Source organism: Pectinophora gossypiella, chromosome 14 (assembly GCF_024362695.1).
Source record: "Pectinophora gossypiella chromosome 14, ilPecGoss1.1, whole genome shotgun sequence".
NCBI classification, from domain to species: Eukaryota; Metazoa; Arthropoda; class Insecta; order Lepidoptera; family Gelechiidae; genus Pectinophora; species Pectinophora gossypiella.
The window spans coordinates 7,399,451-7,414,029 of NC_065417.1; the positions used below are offsets into that span (position 1 = coordinate 7,399,451).

Here is a 14,579-nt window from a genome sequence, read left to right on the forward strand (position 1 = left end):
CGGTCCACTGGCTATGTCTCCGACATCTCTCTATAATAAGAACTCTGTGAACGTATCTAACATACATAACATTCTCTACTAAAGACGCCGCGCCGGGATAATAGGCTCTAATAACCTAATGATAACCTAAATCATTTCTGCCCACCATGGTTATTAACAATCACGAAGTGTATGTAGTTATGTAAACAGAACAGAACTATATTTTCCACAATTTTCAACTTTATAGGTACGTATTGATATGGTTTCTTTTAGAACTATTATGACCAACAGTCGTCGTTAATCAGGTTTGATTTCATTAGGAATGTGGAGTAGGAATGCTTTGATAATCAGAATCAGTGCCGGCGGCGGCGAGGGAAAACCGCGGCTAATCCTATCAAAGGTGTTGTCTTGGATAATCCGTGGAATCTCGTTAGTGAGCGCTGGTTGATATAAAACTGAGGATTGTGACACGCCCGGCAGCAGTCAGTCAGGGGTGGAGTCACTGCCGAGGACTGCTCATTAGAATCCCACACCCGATATGGACAACGACACTCAAACATACTCGTCATATGGCGCCTACTTCGCTCCACTCAGGTAATACTTAGCCATCAATTATTTAAGAGTTGCTCTTGTCGGTGTAGCATTCTACATACTACTTTTTAGGGAAAAATAGGACAGTGGTTTCCCTCTTGCCTTCCAGCCCCAACCGCAATACTAATACCGTAACCGTACCGTATTCCGTAATACTTAGCCATCAATTATTTATACAAGGCCTAATGCATATTATCTTCTAATAGAAAACAAAATTATCCGTTTGTACTATTAACAAAACATGTTTTTATTAGATTTTGAAGTAATTTAAAAGGCTTTACCAATTCGTTCATTCTTAGGCCGTATGTCAGACACACCCTTAACCGTTTCCCAATTCTCTAATTTCCGTTCAAACCGTTACTAATGACTAATAAACATTTAGGTACTTACTTATATTACTAAATAAACTCCCTGCCTCTATTAGTATATACAGTCGAATCGCAAAATTCCTATTAATTTCCACGGATTTCTGACCATAACATGAAAACACTCATTTTTACAAATCTTGCAAGAAGAATACTAAATCCAATAAAAATAAATAAAAAATGGCCTCTATCAGCTTCGAGTTGTTATCAAGAAACACGCAAGAAACAGCTACCTACATACAAAAGACATCAACGAGATCATTGTTATTTTTCATTGTTCCATAATAATGATTTTTGACCACAACTTTAAAGTTACTAAGCAGATTTTGATGAAACTTACCTTTGCTCCTGTTTTGCACCACAGCATGTTTGCAGTTACTGTACTTGCAGATCCAATGGCCCTGGCGAGGAGTTGCTAGGCGCAGGGCTTACTGGCGACGACTTGGCAGCCATCCCGGAACACTGGCTGTCGTACCCGGCGCCGCCTGTCAGCGCCCACACGGCCCTCGCGCTGCTCTACACCTTCTTTACTGCAGCCGCGCTCATCGGAAATGGACTCGTCATACTCATCTTCTCCACGTAAGTATCTTCATTTCAGTTGTTCGTGAAACTGTAAAACCCAATGTGTGAGTTGCGGGCTAGAGAGCTTGATTTTCATACAATCTTTAATATTATTACAAATACACCGATCCGAAATGCTCCCAGTTACGCCTGTGTGTGCTTTAAGGTAACATAGACTTATATATATACTTTCTTATTAGAATTTTATATTTTGTTAACAGTAGATTTACCAATTCTTTAACAGAACAAAATCTCTTCGTACTTCAAGCAACCTCCTTATCCTCAACTTAGCGATATTGGATTTCATCATGATGTTGAAAGCTCCGATCTTCATCTACAACAGTGCGATGCGAGGGTTCGCCGTCGGGAACATGGGCTGTCAGATATTCGCTCTCATGGGCGCCTACAGTGGTATTGGGGCTGGCATGACTAATGCTTGCATCGCATATGACAGGTGATTTTTACATAAATAATATACACTAGGTACATAAGCCCCGCATATTTTGATAGGCAGATCTCACGGAATTCCACTCTCTATCATCCAGACAAACCAGTTTTATTTAATTTCCTTATGTCATCAGTCTTTACACATGTACGTCGATTAAAACATCTATTTAAACTTGCATTAAGTAATCGTATTTAATTCCGTGCCTCTACATGTCTTAAGTAGGTACCAACTGTCACCACAATTAATAACAATAGTTTGTGTCACAGGCATTCTACCATCACTCGACCGCTGGACGGGCGCCTGTCTAAAGGCAAAGTACTGCTGATGATCGCCTTCACCTGGATATACTCCACGCCGTGGGCTCTGATGCCCTTGCTCAAGATTTGGGGCAGATTTGTCCCAGGTAAACCTTACGACAAGCAGAGGCGGTTCCGGAAACGGAATATTTTGTAATGGTCAAACCTATACACCGTGCTAATAAATAGACATCTGACGCGGTTTCATACAAACACCCGCGTCCCGCCATAACAAACACTTCAAGACCCCAGTACCGACCTCGCCGTCGTGGTTGACTTTTTCTCTCATTCAACGCTTACGCTATCGGCCCACTAGGGTCGATTTTTCCTTAGAATATAATCCTCTCAAACGATCCTGAACCCAAGTTCGGGCACTACTGGACACCTCACGACTGTTGTTTTAAAATGTATACCGGATGAAAGTCGTCAATGTTCCCCATTTGTCCGGTCAAGTAGTTAATGCCATCTGCTGTAAATCTACAATAAGTTACTTTAAAAACACTGCCTTTATGTGTCGTAAGTTTACAGACTCCAAAAAACAAAGTCAGGCTTTATTGAGGGACTTTCCAGGGTACGTTCCCTAAAAACTGTTGAGATTTAACGTGATAATTAAGTACCTTCAACATAATTATTCAAAAATGGCAGAAGCATATATAAAAATAATTGTTGCTTGATATTTGGATATAGAATTATGTAGGTACCTATACATACATACATACATAAACGGCCTATATACGTCCCACTGCTGGGCACAGGCCTCCCCTCAATCAACCGGAGGGGGTACGGAGCATACTCCACCACGCTGCTCCAATGCGGGTTGGTGGAGGTGTTTTTACGGCTAATAGCCGGGACCAACGGCTTAACGTGCCCTCCGAAGCACGGAATCATCTTACTTTTTCGGACAATCAGGTGATTCAAGCCTGAAAAGTCCTTACCAAACAAAAGAACAGTCTCACAGTGATTTCGACAATGTCCCCATGTAGGTACCTATATTGCTTCTTTTTATTTTGATCAGAATATTAATGGATGGAAGGTGTAATTGTGCCTTGGTGTAATAAAAAGGGTCATCATTTATAATACTTACCCAAAAACAAATATAAAAGATGCATATGTCTGTTATCCATGAAATTAGAAGGTTAAACGAAGAAAAATGTTTACAGTCCCATCTACTTATATCGTTTTTGAGGTGGAAAATCCCTGGAAACCTGGAAAATCCCTCATTGAAAGAAACCAAATATAGTTAAGTAATTAAGTAAATAATCTAACGATATTTTTTAACTTTACTAAGCATATGAATTGCGTAATGTGAGATGAACGATTTATATGTATAACTACGCTATATTTTACTACAAGTAGGTACCTACTTGTAGTAGTACGTGCCTACTTACGTTTCCACTAACACAATTCAACTGTTGCAGAGGGCTATCTTACGTCTTGCACGTTCGACTACTTGACCAACACGTTTGACACCAAACTGTTCGTCGCCTGCATCTTTGTTTGCAGCTACGTGTTCCCGATGACAATGATCATTTACTTCTACAGCGGCATCGTCAAACAAGTGTTTGCTCATGAAGCAGCACTAAGGTAAGCTGGTATCATTTTCAATGATAACTAATTATCATATTCGATTAATCTATTTAGCTGACACGCACTACGCGCCGTTGCGTCGTAGTGTTGAATCACTCAGTTCGGTATAATATTCTCGTAATCATTTTCATGATAGTTACTTAATTTTCTTTCAAGATATATGTATCCATAGCTGTTGCTAATCTTCCGCGTCCATCCAAGTAGTTAATGCCATCTGCGGCAAATCTACAATAAGTCACGTAAAAAAAAAACTAATCTTCCATTAGGTAACTTTAAAAAATGCATTTCCTACGCCAGAATAAAATATAACATAACAAAAACAGTATCACACCTGTATCCCCACAGGGGAAGGTAGGAGGAGGAACTTTCCAGGCTATGTTCCCCAAAAACAATATAGATGGCGTTGTACAGATTTAACCTGATACATAATTATTCAAAAATATAATGTAACGGCGGAAGCTTATATAAAAATAAGTGTATAGTTTATACACCCACTCCTCCCCAACTACGTTTAAGTCTCAAGAATAAATAAAATAAAATAGGTATAGGTTAGGTATATACGCGTCATCTGAACTTAACTTGATAAATAACGTGTCGATCTTTCGTAATACATACCTACAGAGTTATTTTCCTAAACACAGAGAACAAGCCAAGAAAATGAACGTCGAGTCTTTGAGAGCCAACCAGACCGCAGGATCCCAGACGGCGGAGATACGGATAGCCAAAGCAGCGTTAACCGTGTGCTTCCTCTTCGTCGCAGCCTGGACGCCGTATGGTGTCATGGCTCTCATCGGAGCCTTCGGTGACCAACAACTGCTCACACCCGGGGTACACATATTTAAATCCAATTATATTAGGCCCGTTACACGGCCAGGCTTACCTATATATAAGATCAAAACAACCTTATAACCTATATCAAACCTAATCCATCACGCACTCCTACTTTTTGCTACCTGTGATTTTTATTCGTTTCTGGCTCTACCTGCTGCAGATTTAATACTATATGCGAGCAGACCGTAAATTTTATTATTAATAATATCATCGTTATAAAACGTTTGTTTTAATTTCTACAGGTGACGATGATTCCCGCGGTAGCGTGTAAGACTGTTGCATGTATAGACCCGTGGGTTTACGCCATCAGCCATCCTAAATACAGGTAAATTTGTAATTTATGTCATCATCTATGACATGTAGATTTAAATATTACTGCGGAGCGTTTGAACTAACTAGCCGGAAGTGTAATAATCACAAACAACAGACTTGACAATAACAATCCAGCCCAGCAGGCTCTGCGCGGTAACCACGCCGCGGAGATTTTGACCAATAGACGCAGCGAATGTTATCTACGTGGGTAAATAGACATCGTACGGCTATTGCACGCGATTGCTGTGCCGCGAGTACTGCAAGGGATTATGCGCACTAGGTAAATACGACACCTATCTTTGTTGTAGACAAGAACTCCAACGGCGGATGCCTTGGCTTCAGATCGACGAACCTGACGACGCGGCGTCGACAGCTACCACCAACACCGTCCAAGTCCCGCCCGCCTCTGCCTGAACACGAACCACTCACCTCACCCAAGCTCAAACTGAGATAGTACCTGCCTGTAAATTTTATTTATATAAGATATGCTATGTTATACGACGACTATGGCTATGAAAATGGATTAAGATTATCTAAAATGATTAAGTATACTTATTGCTATTTTATGAAAAATAGAGTTCATGAATCAATTATGTGTATTGTTTTATTCATCATTTTCCCAGCACTAATGAGTGACTTTCCAGGCCACATTCCCGTTTAACGTGATAATTACCTATTTTCTCATTACTTGGGTACATAATTAGTTCAAAAACAATGTATAGAAATATGTTGCTACCTATATTGCTTCGCTTTATTTTGATCAGAATAATAATGAGTGGAAGATTAATTATGCCAGGGTGTAATAATAGTTATATAGTTCAAAATAAACGACTCGTTTAAAAACAAAGGTAAAAAAATATGCATATGTTTGTTATCCATTTCAATATGATACAAATACCATGATACAAAGTATTCTGTGAAATTAGAAGGAAAATATGTACAGCACCATCTAGGTATATTGTTTTTGAGGAACGTAGTCTGGAAAGTCCCTCATTTTGTATCTGAGCAAGCCAAAAGGGAACGTGGCCTGGAAAGGCCGTCATTAGAATCCCTCCATGTGGGACCACGACATGACCACGACCACGCTTAATGACAGGCTCAAAACACAGCGGTTACATTCTCTTTGGGCTTAAAAGGCTACTAGGCCAGAGCCGTTAAAATTAAAATTATACCATTTCCGAAAAAAAAATGTTATTATATCGAATTTCGATCATATTCAGTAGGTGATAAACAAAATAAGACTTTTGTGTTTGTTAGTGGCCAGAAACAACCAAATGACGTAGATACTAAATTCCATACTAATAATACTAAATAAAGTGCCACAATGGATAAACTAACAGTGATATCTGGTACACTTTTCATGGCTGCCGATGTCTTTGCAATAGTTAGCCTTGCAATGCCAGACTGGATAATTACCGACATAGGGGGTACGTTTATCTTATTTGATTTTTCTATAACCTAGTTTTTACATAGTTCAAAATAAACGACTCGTTTACCAGTTCTTCAATTATTATTTTTTCAGGTGACACTAGGCTTGGCTTAATGTGGTCGTGCATTACTCTGTATAACAGACCACAGGTTTGTTTTACGCCAGACCTGCAACCTGAATGGTTATTAGCTTTGATTTGTATCTTCATAGGCTGCATTTGCATCACAACTACTGTTATATTACTCGCATCCAGTCATTTTGACAGAAATGTAATCCCATACGCTCGATGGGTTGGATTTGCTGCAAGTAAGAAAATATCATTTTGATACTGATATTTAGTAGTATGTAGTGAAACAATTTTATAAATGTTTAATCTTTTCTTTTTCAGTGGTAGTATTCTGCTTAGCAGCTGTCATATTCCCTATGGGATTCCATGTTGATGAGATCGGTGGGCAACCATACCAGCTCCCTAACAGTCACCAAGTGGGCATATCATACATATTATTTGTACTCTCTCTATGGATAACAGTTATTTCAGAATTGTTTGCAGGGAAGGTCTGTCTACCGCACTTCTGAAAAATGCCTTTTGTTATATTATTGATGTTCATATGCCTACCTATTTGTTTATATCAGAATGTGGGCAGAAAGGTAAAATAATATCAGTAATATAACAAACAAGAGTTTATGAGTTCCGTAGACAGAATTTCTTAAAAATGTTATATACTAATTATATTATTGATAATAATAGGTAAGTACTGATAATGTATTAGGTCTATGGTGGAGGGAAAACTAGTTTCACCTAGAAAAAGGGCTATCAGTTCAATTGCATTCCTCAAATTATTTTATCTTTATGTATATGAATATTTATCTTTTATTATGTATAAGGAATCTCAAGATTTAATTAATGATCTGTATGTACCTGTTTATGAATGTGTTGCTTATATTTTTTATATTGTATAGATTGTTATTATAAGCATTCAATTTATGTACAGTATTATAGCCTAGATGAAATTTTAAGATATATTACATTAGTATTGATTCCGTCAGACACTTCTAATTTCGTTGTGGTTATATCTATCTGTTATTTCCATCTGGTGAAATGGAAAGAGATGGGTAATTGACAGGCAAAAATATTGCACATTATGATTTCTCACACGTCAAGCTCGTACAGCTTGATTTTGAAAAATTATGTACCTACCAGAGTAATGAGAAAATAGGTAATTATCATGTTTAATCTGGACAGTGCCATCTATATACAATTTTGGGCAATGTAGCCTGGAATGGTGTGCGTCAAGCTAGCGGCCTCAAAAAAAAAATGGGCACGATAAAATAATTTGACCATACCAAAAAATAGTACTCTTATTGAAAAAATTAGTACCTGTTGTAAAAAAATTAGTACTATAACGGTTCTGGATTTATAGCCATGTTTTATTGCACTTGCTAGCTTGACAGTGAGCGAAATTTGGCGAGAGTTAACGACAAGGTCTTTCGCTTTGATTTAAACGCCAAAAAATAGTACCGAAATAGTACTCACCCCCTGCAAAATACCGAAATTAGTACTTCAACGGTTCCAAAGTTATAAAGGCAGTTCTTTGATCCCGCTGGCTTGATGTTTTGAAAATACCTATTATCTGGGGAACGCTTGCATACTTCAGTATGTAACTAATGTCAATAAACTCGTATGAAATAGTACTCCCTACCATCATAATTTTGATCCGATTCTCTTTGTAGAAATATGTTAAAAAATCATCATAACCTGTGTCATACATTTATCAAGACAGGTACACAAATTTTTACCCAAAAATGGGGAAAAATACTAAAATCTGACAACATTCTTCTTCTAATTTTGTTCGCGACTGTACCTGTCTTGATAAATGTATGACATAGGTTATAATGACTTTTTGACATATTTCTACAAAGAGAATCAGGTCCAAATTATGATGGTAGGGAGTACTATTTCATACGAGTTTATTGACATTAGTTACAAACTGAAGTATGCAAGCGTTCCCCAGATAATAGGTATTTTCAAAACATCAAGCCAACGGGATCAAAGAACTGCCTTTATAACTTTGTAACCGTTGAAGTACTAATTTCGGTATTTTGCAGGGGGTGAGTACTATTTCGGTACTATTTTTTGGCGTTTAAATCAAAGCGAAAGACCTTGTCGTTAACTCTCGCCAAATTTCGCTCACCGTCAAGCTAGCAAGTGCAATAAAACATGGCTATAAATGCAGAACCGTGATGGTACTAATTTTTTTACAACAGGTACTATTTTTTTCAATAAGAGTACTATTTTTTGGTATGTATGGTCAAATTATTTTTTCGTGCCCATTTTTTTTTGAGGCCGCTAGCTTGACGCACACCTTGTCGTTAACTCTCGCCAAATTTCGCTCACCGTCAAGCTAGCAAGTGCAATAAAACATGGCTATAAATGCAGAACCGTGATGGTACTAATTTTTTTACAACAGGTACTATTTTTTTCAATAACAGTACTATTTTTTGGTATGTATGGTCAAATTATTTTTTCGTGCCCATTTTTTTTTGAGGCCGCTAGCTTGACGCACACCTTGTCGTTAACTCTCGCCAAATTTCGCTCACCGTCAAGCTAGCAAGTGCAATAAAACATGGCTATAAATCCAGAACCGTGATGGTACTAATTTTTTTACAACAGGTACTATTTTTTTCAATAAGAGTACTATTTTTTGGTATGGTCAAATTATTTTTTCGTGCCAATTTTTTTTGTGGCCGCTAGCTTGACGCACACCCTGGAATGTCCCTCGTAGGGTAAGGAAGCAGTGCAAGTTTTTTGTTTCATATTAAACAAGCCAGACAAGTCATGAGAAATAGTTTTGGTCTGCTAAAACTAAGCCATTCACATTGTGTTATGTAAATAAAAAGAAAATTATAAAACTAAAACATGTATTTAACATTTAATTTCACAATCAAGTACATACATATTTTAATTATAAACTAAGATGCAAAGTGAGTTTAAAAATTTACAATATTTACAAAATTATTGATGAAAATGAGAACACTTAAAAGTCCATTTAATAACATTAACAATGTCTTTTTAAAAGTCACTGTGTAGCACTGTAGCATGTATGGTATTCCAGACACTAAAATCCCAACACTTGTAACACTTTCATCCTCACGTTGCAGTTGTACTCTTGACGGCAAATATGGAGTTTTGGTGATGCTGCATCCTCTTCTGTGCATTATGTTAACATTACTGGTGGTATGTTGCTGTATTTGCGGCGGCATCCTATTAAAGCTGACCAAAACTAAAGTTAAATGATGAGTCAGGATTACAACTTCGCCGAAGTGTTGACCCTGCGACTTGATGCATTACATAACCACGCAAAAATTAGCTACATAATGAGGGTTAACCAGACGATGTTATATATTTGCTACAGCTGGGAAACTGGCCTTGCAATCTATTTGAGTGTGATCGCAGCCAGCATATGTAACTTTAAACTTATTTAAAAACTCTAAGGCCTTAGAAGTCGATTCAAATGACAGCTCCCGCGCGACGAACTCCACGGGTACGGTCTGCCTGTAGCTGCACATATAAAAAACACATTAATACAACATTTCCAGCATTGCTGGTTATTTCACCTGTGAACACAATACCTCCATTATACAAACAAAAACATTAACTTAATAAGGGTCATCATAGGTAATTAACATTTTGAAGAATACAAAACATAAGTAGTATAGTAGAAAGTATACTATACACCTCTGCCTATCCCGTCGGGGATACAGGCGTGATGTTACGTTATATTCAAAACATAAGTACAGTAACTCTTTAAATAAATGAAAATGGCGAAAAAAATGTTTTTAATGATTTCTTTACCAGTGTCAAACTAAACACCCAATATTTATGGAAAGCAAGCATGGATGATAATATAAAGAAAAGGCAATTTTAATTATTTGAGATGCATTATGAATATTATGATATGGGTTTACTTTACGACACTCTCTGCTAATAGACACTCAAAAAATGTTAAATGTAATCAATAATATAGAACTAACTGCTACAGCGCAGTTTGTTCTACGCTCAACAATCAGAAACCAAAGCAGAACAATTCATTAACCCAGTACAAAAAACCAAAATTAGTAATATTTAAAAAAATCTTAAAAATTGCTGTAATAAGAAATATGCTTGTCCACAGCCATATTCCATAAAAACATGTCATTACCACTTAAAAAATAACCTGTTTTTCATTACTAACATAACTGACCAATATATTTCAAAAATATAAGTTGCATGGTTCAAAGATAAGAGAATTACCTTCCGAAATGTTAGGTTCATACAAGAAATGTGATGTGTGTAATGAGAATTCATGCAGATTAGAACAACACGCACAGCAGTAATTACATGAATTGATTCTATTGGTAATTGAGAACCTTAATGTCTGCCCAAAATTTTAACCCATGTTAAAATTTTACTAGATAAATGCAACTTTATGGTGCCAATTTTAGCATTCACAAACTTAATTTATTTTAGTTGGACTGTGGTGCTGATTCCAATACACACCATCTAATTTTATTTTAAGTTATACCCGTCATTTACTTATCCACCTAAAAGGAAAGGGATGGATCATTGACAACTGTTAATTTTAAAATGAATGAATAATTCGGGCGAATAAAATAGGCATCTCGCTCATTCAATCCGTTTGACATGTGCTTTCAACTTAATTCTGTCAGGTTATTGGCCAATATAAAATATTCCAGGGTTCCATAAATTTTATGCCTGTGGATTACCAGTCTCTCTCCTTTTCGGCGGATAAGAAAATGACAGGTGTGACAAAAATAATTAGATGGTGTGTACTGGAATCAGTACCAGTACTAAATCTAGCTCTCTACTCTCGGCACTATTTTAGAGCTGTCAAAATAAAATAAAATTAAGTTTTGTCACTATTATCTGCATCACTATAGCTATTGAACCACCCAAATTTTCATGTAGGTATTCATACATGACACTTAAAGATTTCATCAGCAGTACCAAAACAAAGCAAAAAATAATAATAGAATAAAGAACATACGACTTCAAGATGTATTTGAGGTATGCTTTTCGTTCTCTTTCAACAATCCAATCCATCAGGTATCCAGCCATTAGTGGGGCATTTTTGTACAGCAAAAAAAACTTGTGCAAGTTCCCTGTAGCCCAGGCGCATCTCGTCTGTAAAGCATGTTTTATGCTTTCATTTTCTCTATCTTCTTTGGAAAGAAACTGGAATATTGTTGTCAAATCTGTAAATAAAATTAAAAAGTTTATGAAAATTAATAATTTAAACAGTAAAGCTTATAATTCCATGGTGTCTGCCTACCCTAACGGGAAACAGGCGTGATCTTACGTATGTAAGTTTAATTTTTTTATAATAAACTAACCTAGAGTATTTTTTGTATATATGTAATATAATATCCTGTAGGCAGTAAATTCTGAGGCATTGGCTCTACAATCTGGCAATTCAGAATAAAGCATTTTAAGCTGAGTCTGACATTGGTTGAATTCCTCATGATCTTCATTCTCTAAGGCCATCCTTGCATGAGTCTCATACACTTCTACTGTAAAACTGTCTCTTACACCCTGTACCTGTAACAAACAATGAAATACTGTAATAACAATAACCAATACAGAATGTGTTTGTTCACTTATTTAACTAGGTAATTAAATAAATACTTACTGTTAAGTCCTGCCTTATTGACTTTAGTTGATCACATGCATACCTATAATCTTGTTTCTCTATCCATTTCTCTTTTACATTCTTAAGAGAATTCTTCAAAACAGATACAGGCCGAACTTCACACGCTTCAGGTGCCTTTGTTAATCTAAGGAAAGATTTTTCAATGTCTATGCAGGTCCCAACTATATGCATATTGTTCAATTCATATTCTCCTTCAGTATCCTGGATAATTGGTCTTTTCATGCTTGGCTCTGGCCTGTTGCTGCCGGCTTTAAGGGAACTTGCTATGGAGGGTACATTATTTCCAAATCTTTCAGCTCGCTTTTGTAGTTTCTCAGCATTTTCTTGCACATCCTCAACAGCAAAATGATTAAAATTTTTCTTCTGTTTCTTTGTGTATTTCTCTGGTTTCTTTTGGTCCAATGACAGTCTATCCTTAACCTTTTGCCTACCCTTACCCTTGAAGTTTTTCTTTTCTTCAACTTCATCACTAGATGTTGAAGAGGAACTGTAAAAATCATACATAACAATAAGTACACAATGGCCCCGATTCCTGCAGACATCTCTTAATTTTACTTTAAGTTATACCTGTCATTTTCTTATCCGCCGAAAAGGAAAGGGACGGATGATTGACAGCTCTTAATTTTAGGAAGAATGAGTAAATAAATGAATAACCCGGGCGAATTTTTAGACGGTTGTTTTAGATTTGTGCTTAAAATTGACGTGTGTTCCATAAATTTTATGCTTGTCGATTACCCGTCCCTTTCCTTTTCGGCGGATAAGAAAATGACAGATATAACCTAAAATAAAATTAGATGGTATTTACAGGAATTAGCACCATTATCAAATAATTTATTTTAATAGGTATCTTATTATAATTTAGTTAGATAGTATTGAGTTGACTCAAAATGCAAACCTTTGTCGTTTTCTAGGTGGGCTCCGTGACCTAGATCTGGAATGTGGTCTCCTTCTCCTTTGTGGGCTTCTGTAGTTAAACCCTCTGCTGTTGGTCCCTGTTTTCTTAGTATCTGAATGAGTTTCTGGCTTTTGATACAACTGTAAAGTACCACGAACTGGCTTAACTGATAAATTATTACGCTCACTGTATACACTTGGAATAGGTTCTTCATCCCAATTACGGGTCCATATTTCATCTTTATTAGCAGCTGCAGTAATTCTTCCTTTTAAACATATATCTATTTGATCACGATCAAAAGCGGTTTTGCATTTTTCATAACATCTTTTAATATACCTCTCTAAACTTTCAGGCCATGTGCCGGCTGAATTAGATATTGAAGAAGTCTTTAAAAGATTTGAAGATGAAGTAGTATTAGATACAAGTTCAAATTCTTGTTCGTTTTGATTCTTTTCTAGTATATTAAAATCATCCTTAGGCTCTTCTGGCGGCTCAGGGATGTCTTCTGTGGCTATTGGGGGCGGCAAAGGTACATCAAGTGGTGGAGGAGGTGGGGGTTGAGGGAGATCTGGAGGTGGACATGGAGGCAATGGTGGCGGATGGTCAGGTAGAGGCGGCAAAGCAGTTGGTTTATCGTCCACTTTGTTACCACCCTTCTTACGCTTTTTCTTTGCTCCGCCATTATTTGCCAGGAGGGGATTTTCGTTTATAGGTAGAGGTGTATTTTTACGATGATTTAAATTAAATCTAATCGGAGATTGATTGAAGAAGGGACGGCTAGTGTCAAGAGGAGACATCCCTAGCAGAGGTGCTGGCGGAAGTGGCGGTCTCGGAAGCGGTGACTGACCGAAATCTGATTTCGATTCCATATTATGTTGAAACTGAGCATTATTATTGAATCCTCCGTTTTTGCCCATTTGGTTGAAATATGGATTATAGTATGGTGGAAACATACCGCCGTGGTACCCATTATAAGGAGGATATCCACCATACATCCATGCGGTGTGATTAGGTGGCAAACCGCTCATAGTTTGTAATGGAGGTTCTTTTGAAGTATTGTCAGCCATCGTTATCGATGACGAGTGTTCAAGAGCCAAATTGTGCCAAAAATACCATTACCTTAACACAAAATGGCGACTGGAGACACACGATTACGACTAATGTTGGAAATCGATCTTCTTTTCGTTCTAACTAATATGATCGCTGTCCTTTTAAAATCTTACCCAAGAGAAATGTTTATCGCAAATAAATCACGTTTCCCAACCCAATCACAATAAATTGAGACAGTAGGCAGGTAATATTTCCACACAAAGAAAAGCACTGGCACTTGATATTTTTTTCACCTTCACCAACCAATAACAGACAATTCAATTAGGGTTGCCAACCGTAGATTTTTTTTCCTCGAAAGCAGCTGAAAATTTCGTTCTTTGAACACCGAAATTCAATATTTACCGTGAATGCAACAATATCCTAGAATCTTCTGTCTTTTTGTAAATATCTAGTTATAACTTATGTATGTCGCCAACTTACGAAAGTTCTCGAAACTGGATATTAAGGATATGGTAAAAAAAGAATCT

At 37.0% G+C, this 14,579-nt stretch overlaps 3 protein-coding genes across 3 annotated transcripts; 2 read left to right on the plus strand and 1 right to left on the minus strand.

The window, feature by feature from the left end:
• The first annotated feature begins 465 nt into the window (after positions 1-465).
• On the plus strand, positions 466-5,472 carry LOC126372371 (opsin-2-like). The gene is made up of 8 exons (XM_050018073.1): positions 466-573; positions 1,326-1,514; positions 1,741-1,950; positions 2,211-2,347; positions 3,659-3,824; positions 4,469-4,655; positions 4,901-4,983; positions 5,279-5,472. Exons 1-8 carry the CDS (start codon positions 518-520, stop codon positions 5,382-5,384), a joined length of 1,134 nt encoding a protein of 377 aa, XP_049874030.1. The 5' UTR covers positions 466-517; the 3' UTR covers positions 5,385-5,472.
• Positions 5,473-6,119: 647 nt separating this feature from the next.
• On the plus strand, positions 6,120-11,197 carry LOC126372379 (uncharacterized protein C16orf52 homolog A). Its single transcript, XM_050018091.1, has 4 exons — positions 6,120-6,397; positions 6,493-6,705; positions 6,788-8,867; positions 9,071-11,197. Exons 1-3 carry the CDS (start codon positions 6,295-6,297, stop codon positions 6,973-6,975), a joined length of 504 nt encoding a protein of 167 aa, XP_049874048.1. The 5' UTR covers positions 6,120-6,294; the 3' UTR covers positions 6,976-8,867; positions 9,071-11,197.
• Positions 9,302-14,369, minus strand: LOC126372369 (leukocyte receptor cluster member 8 homolog). Its single transcript, XM_050018071.1, has 5 exons — positions 13,003-14,369; positions 12,087-12,594; positions 11,791-11,995; positions 11,445-11,652; positions 9,302-9,958 (listed from the first exon to the last, which is right to left on the minus strand). Exons 1-5 carry the CDS (start codon positions 14,067-14,069, stop codon positions 9,796-9,798), a joined length of 2,151 nt encoding a protein of 716 aa, XP_049874028.1. The 5' UTR covers positions 14,070-14,369; the 3' UTR covers positions 9,302-9,795.
• Positions 14,370-14,579: the final 210 nt, after the last annotated feature.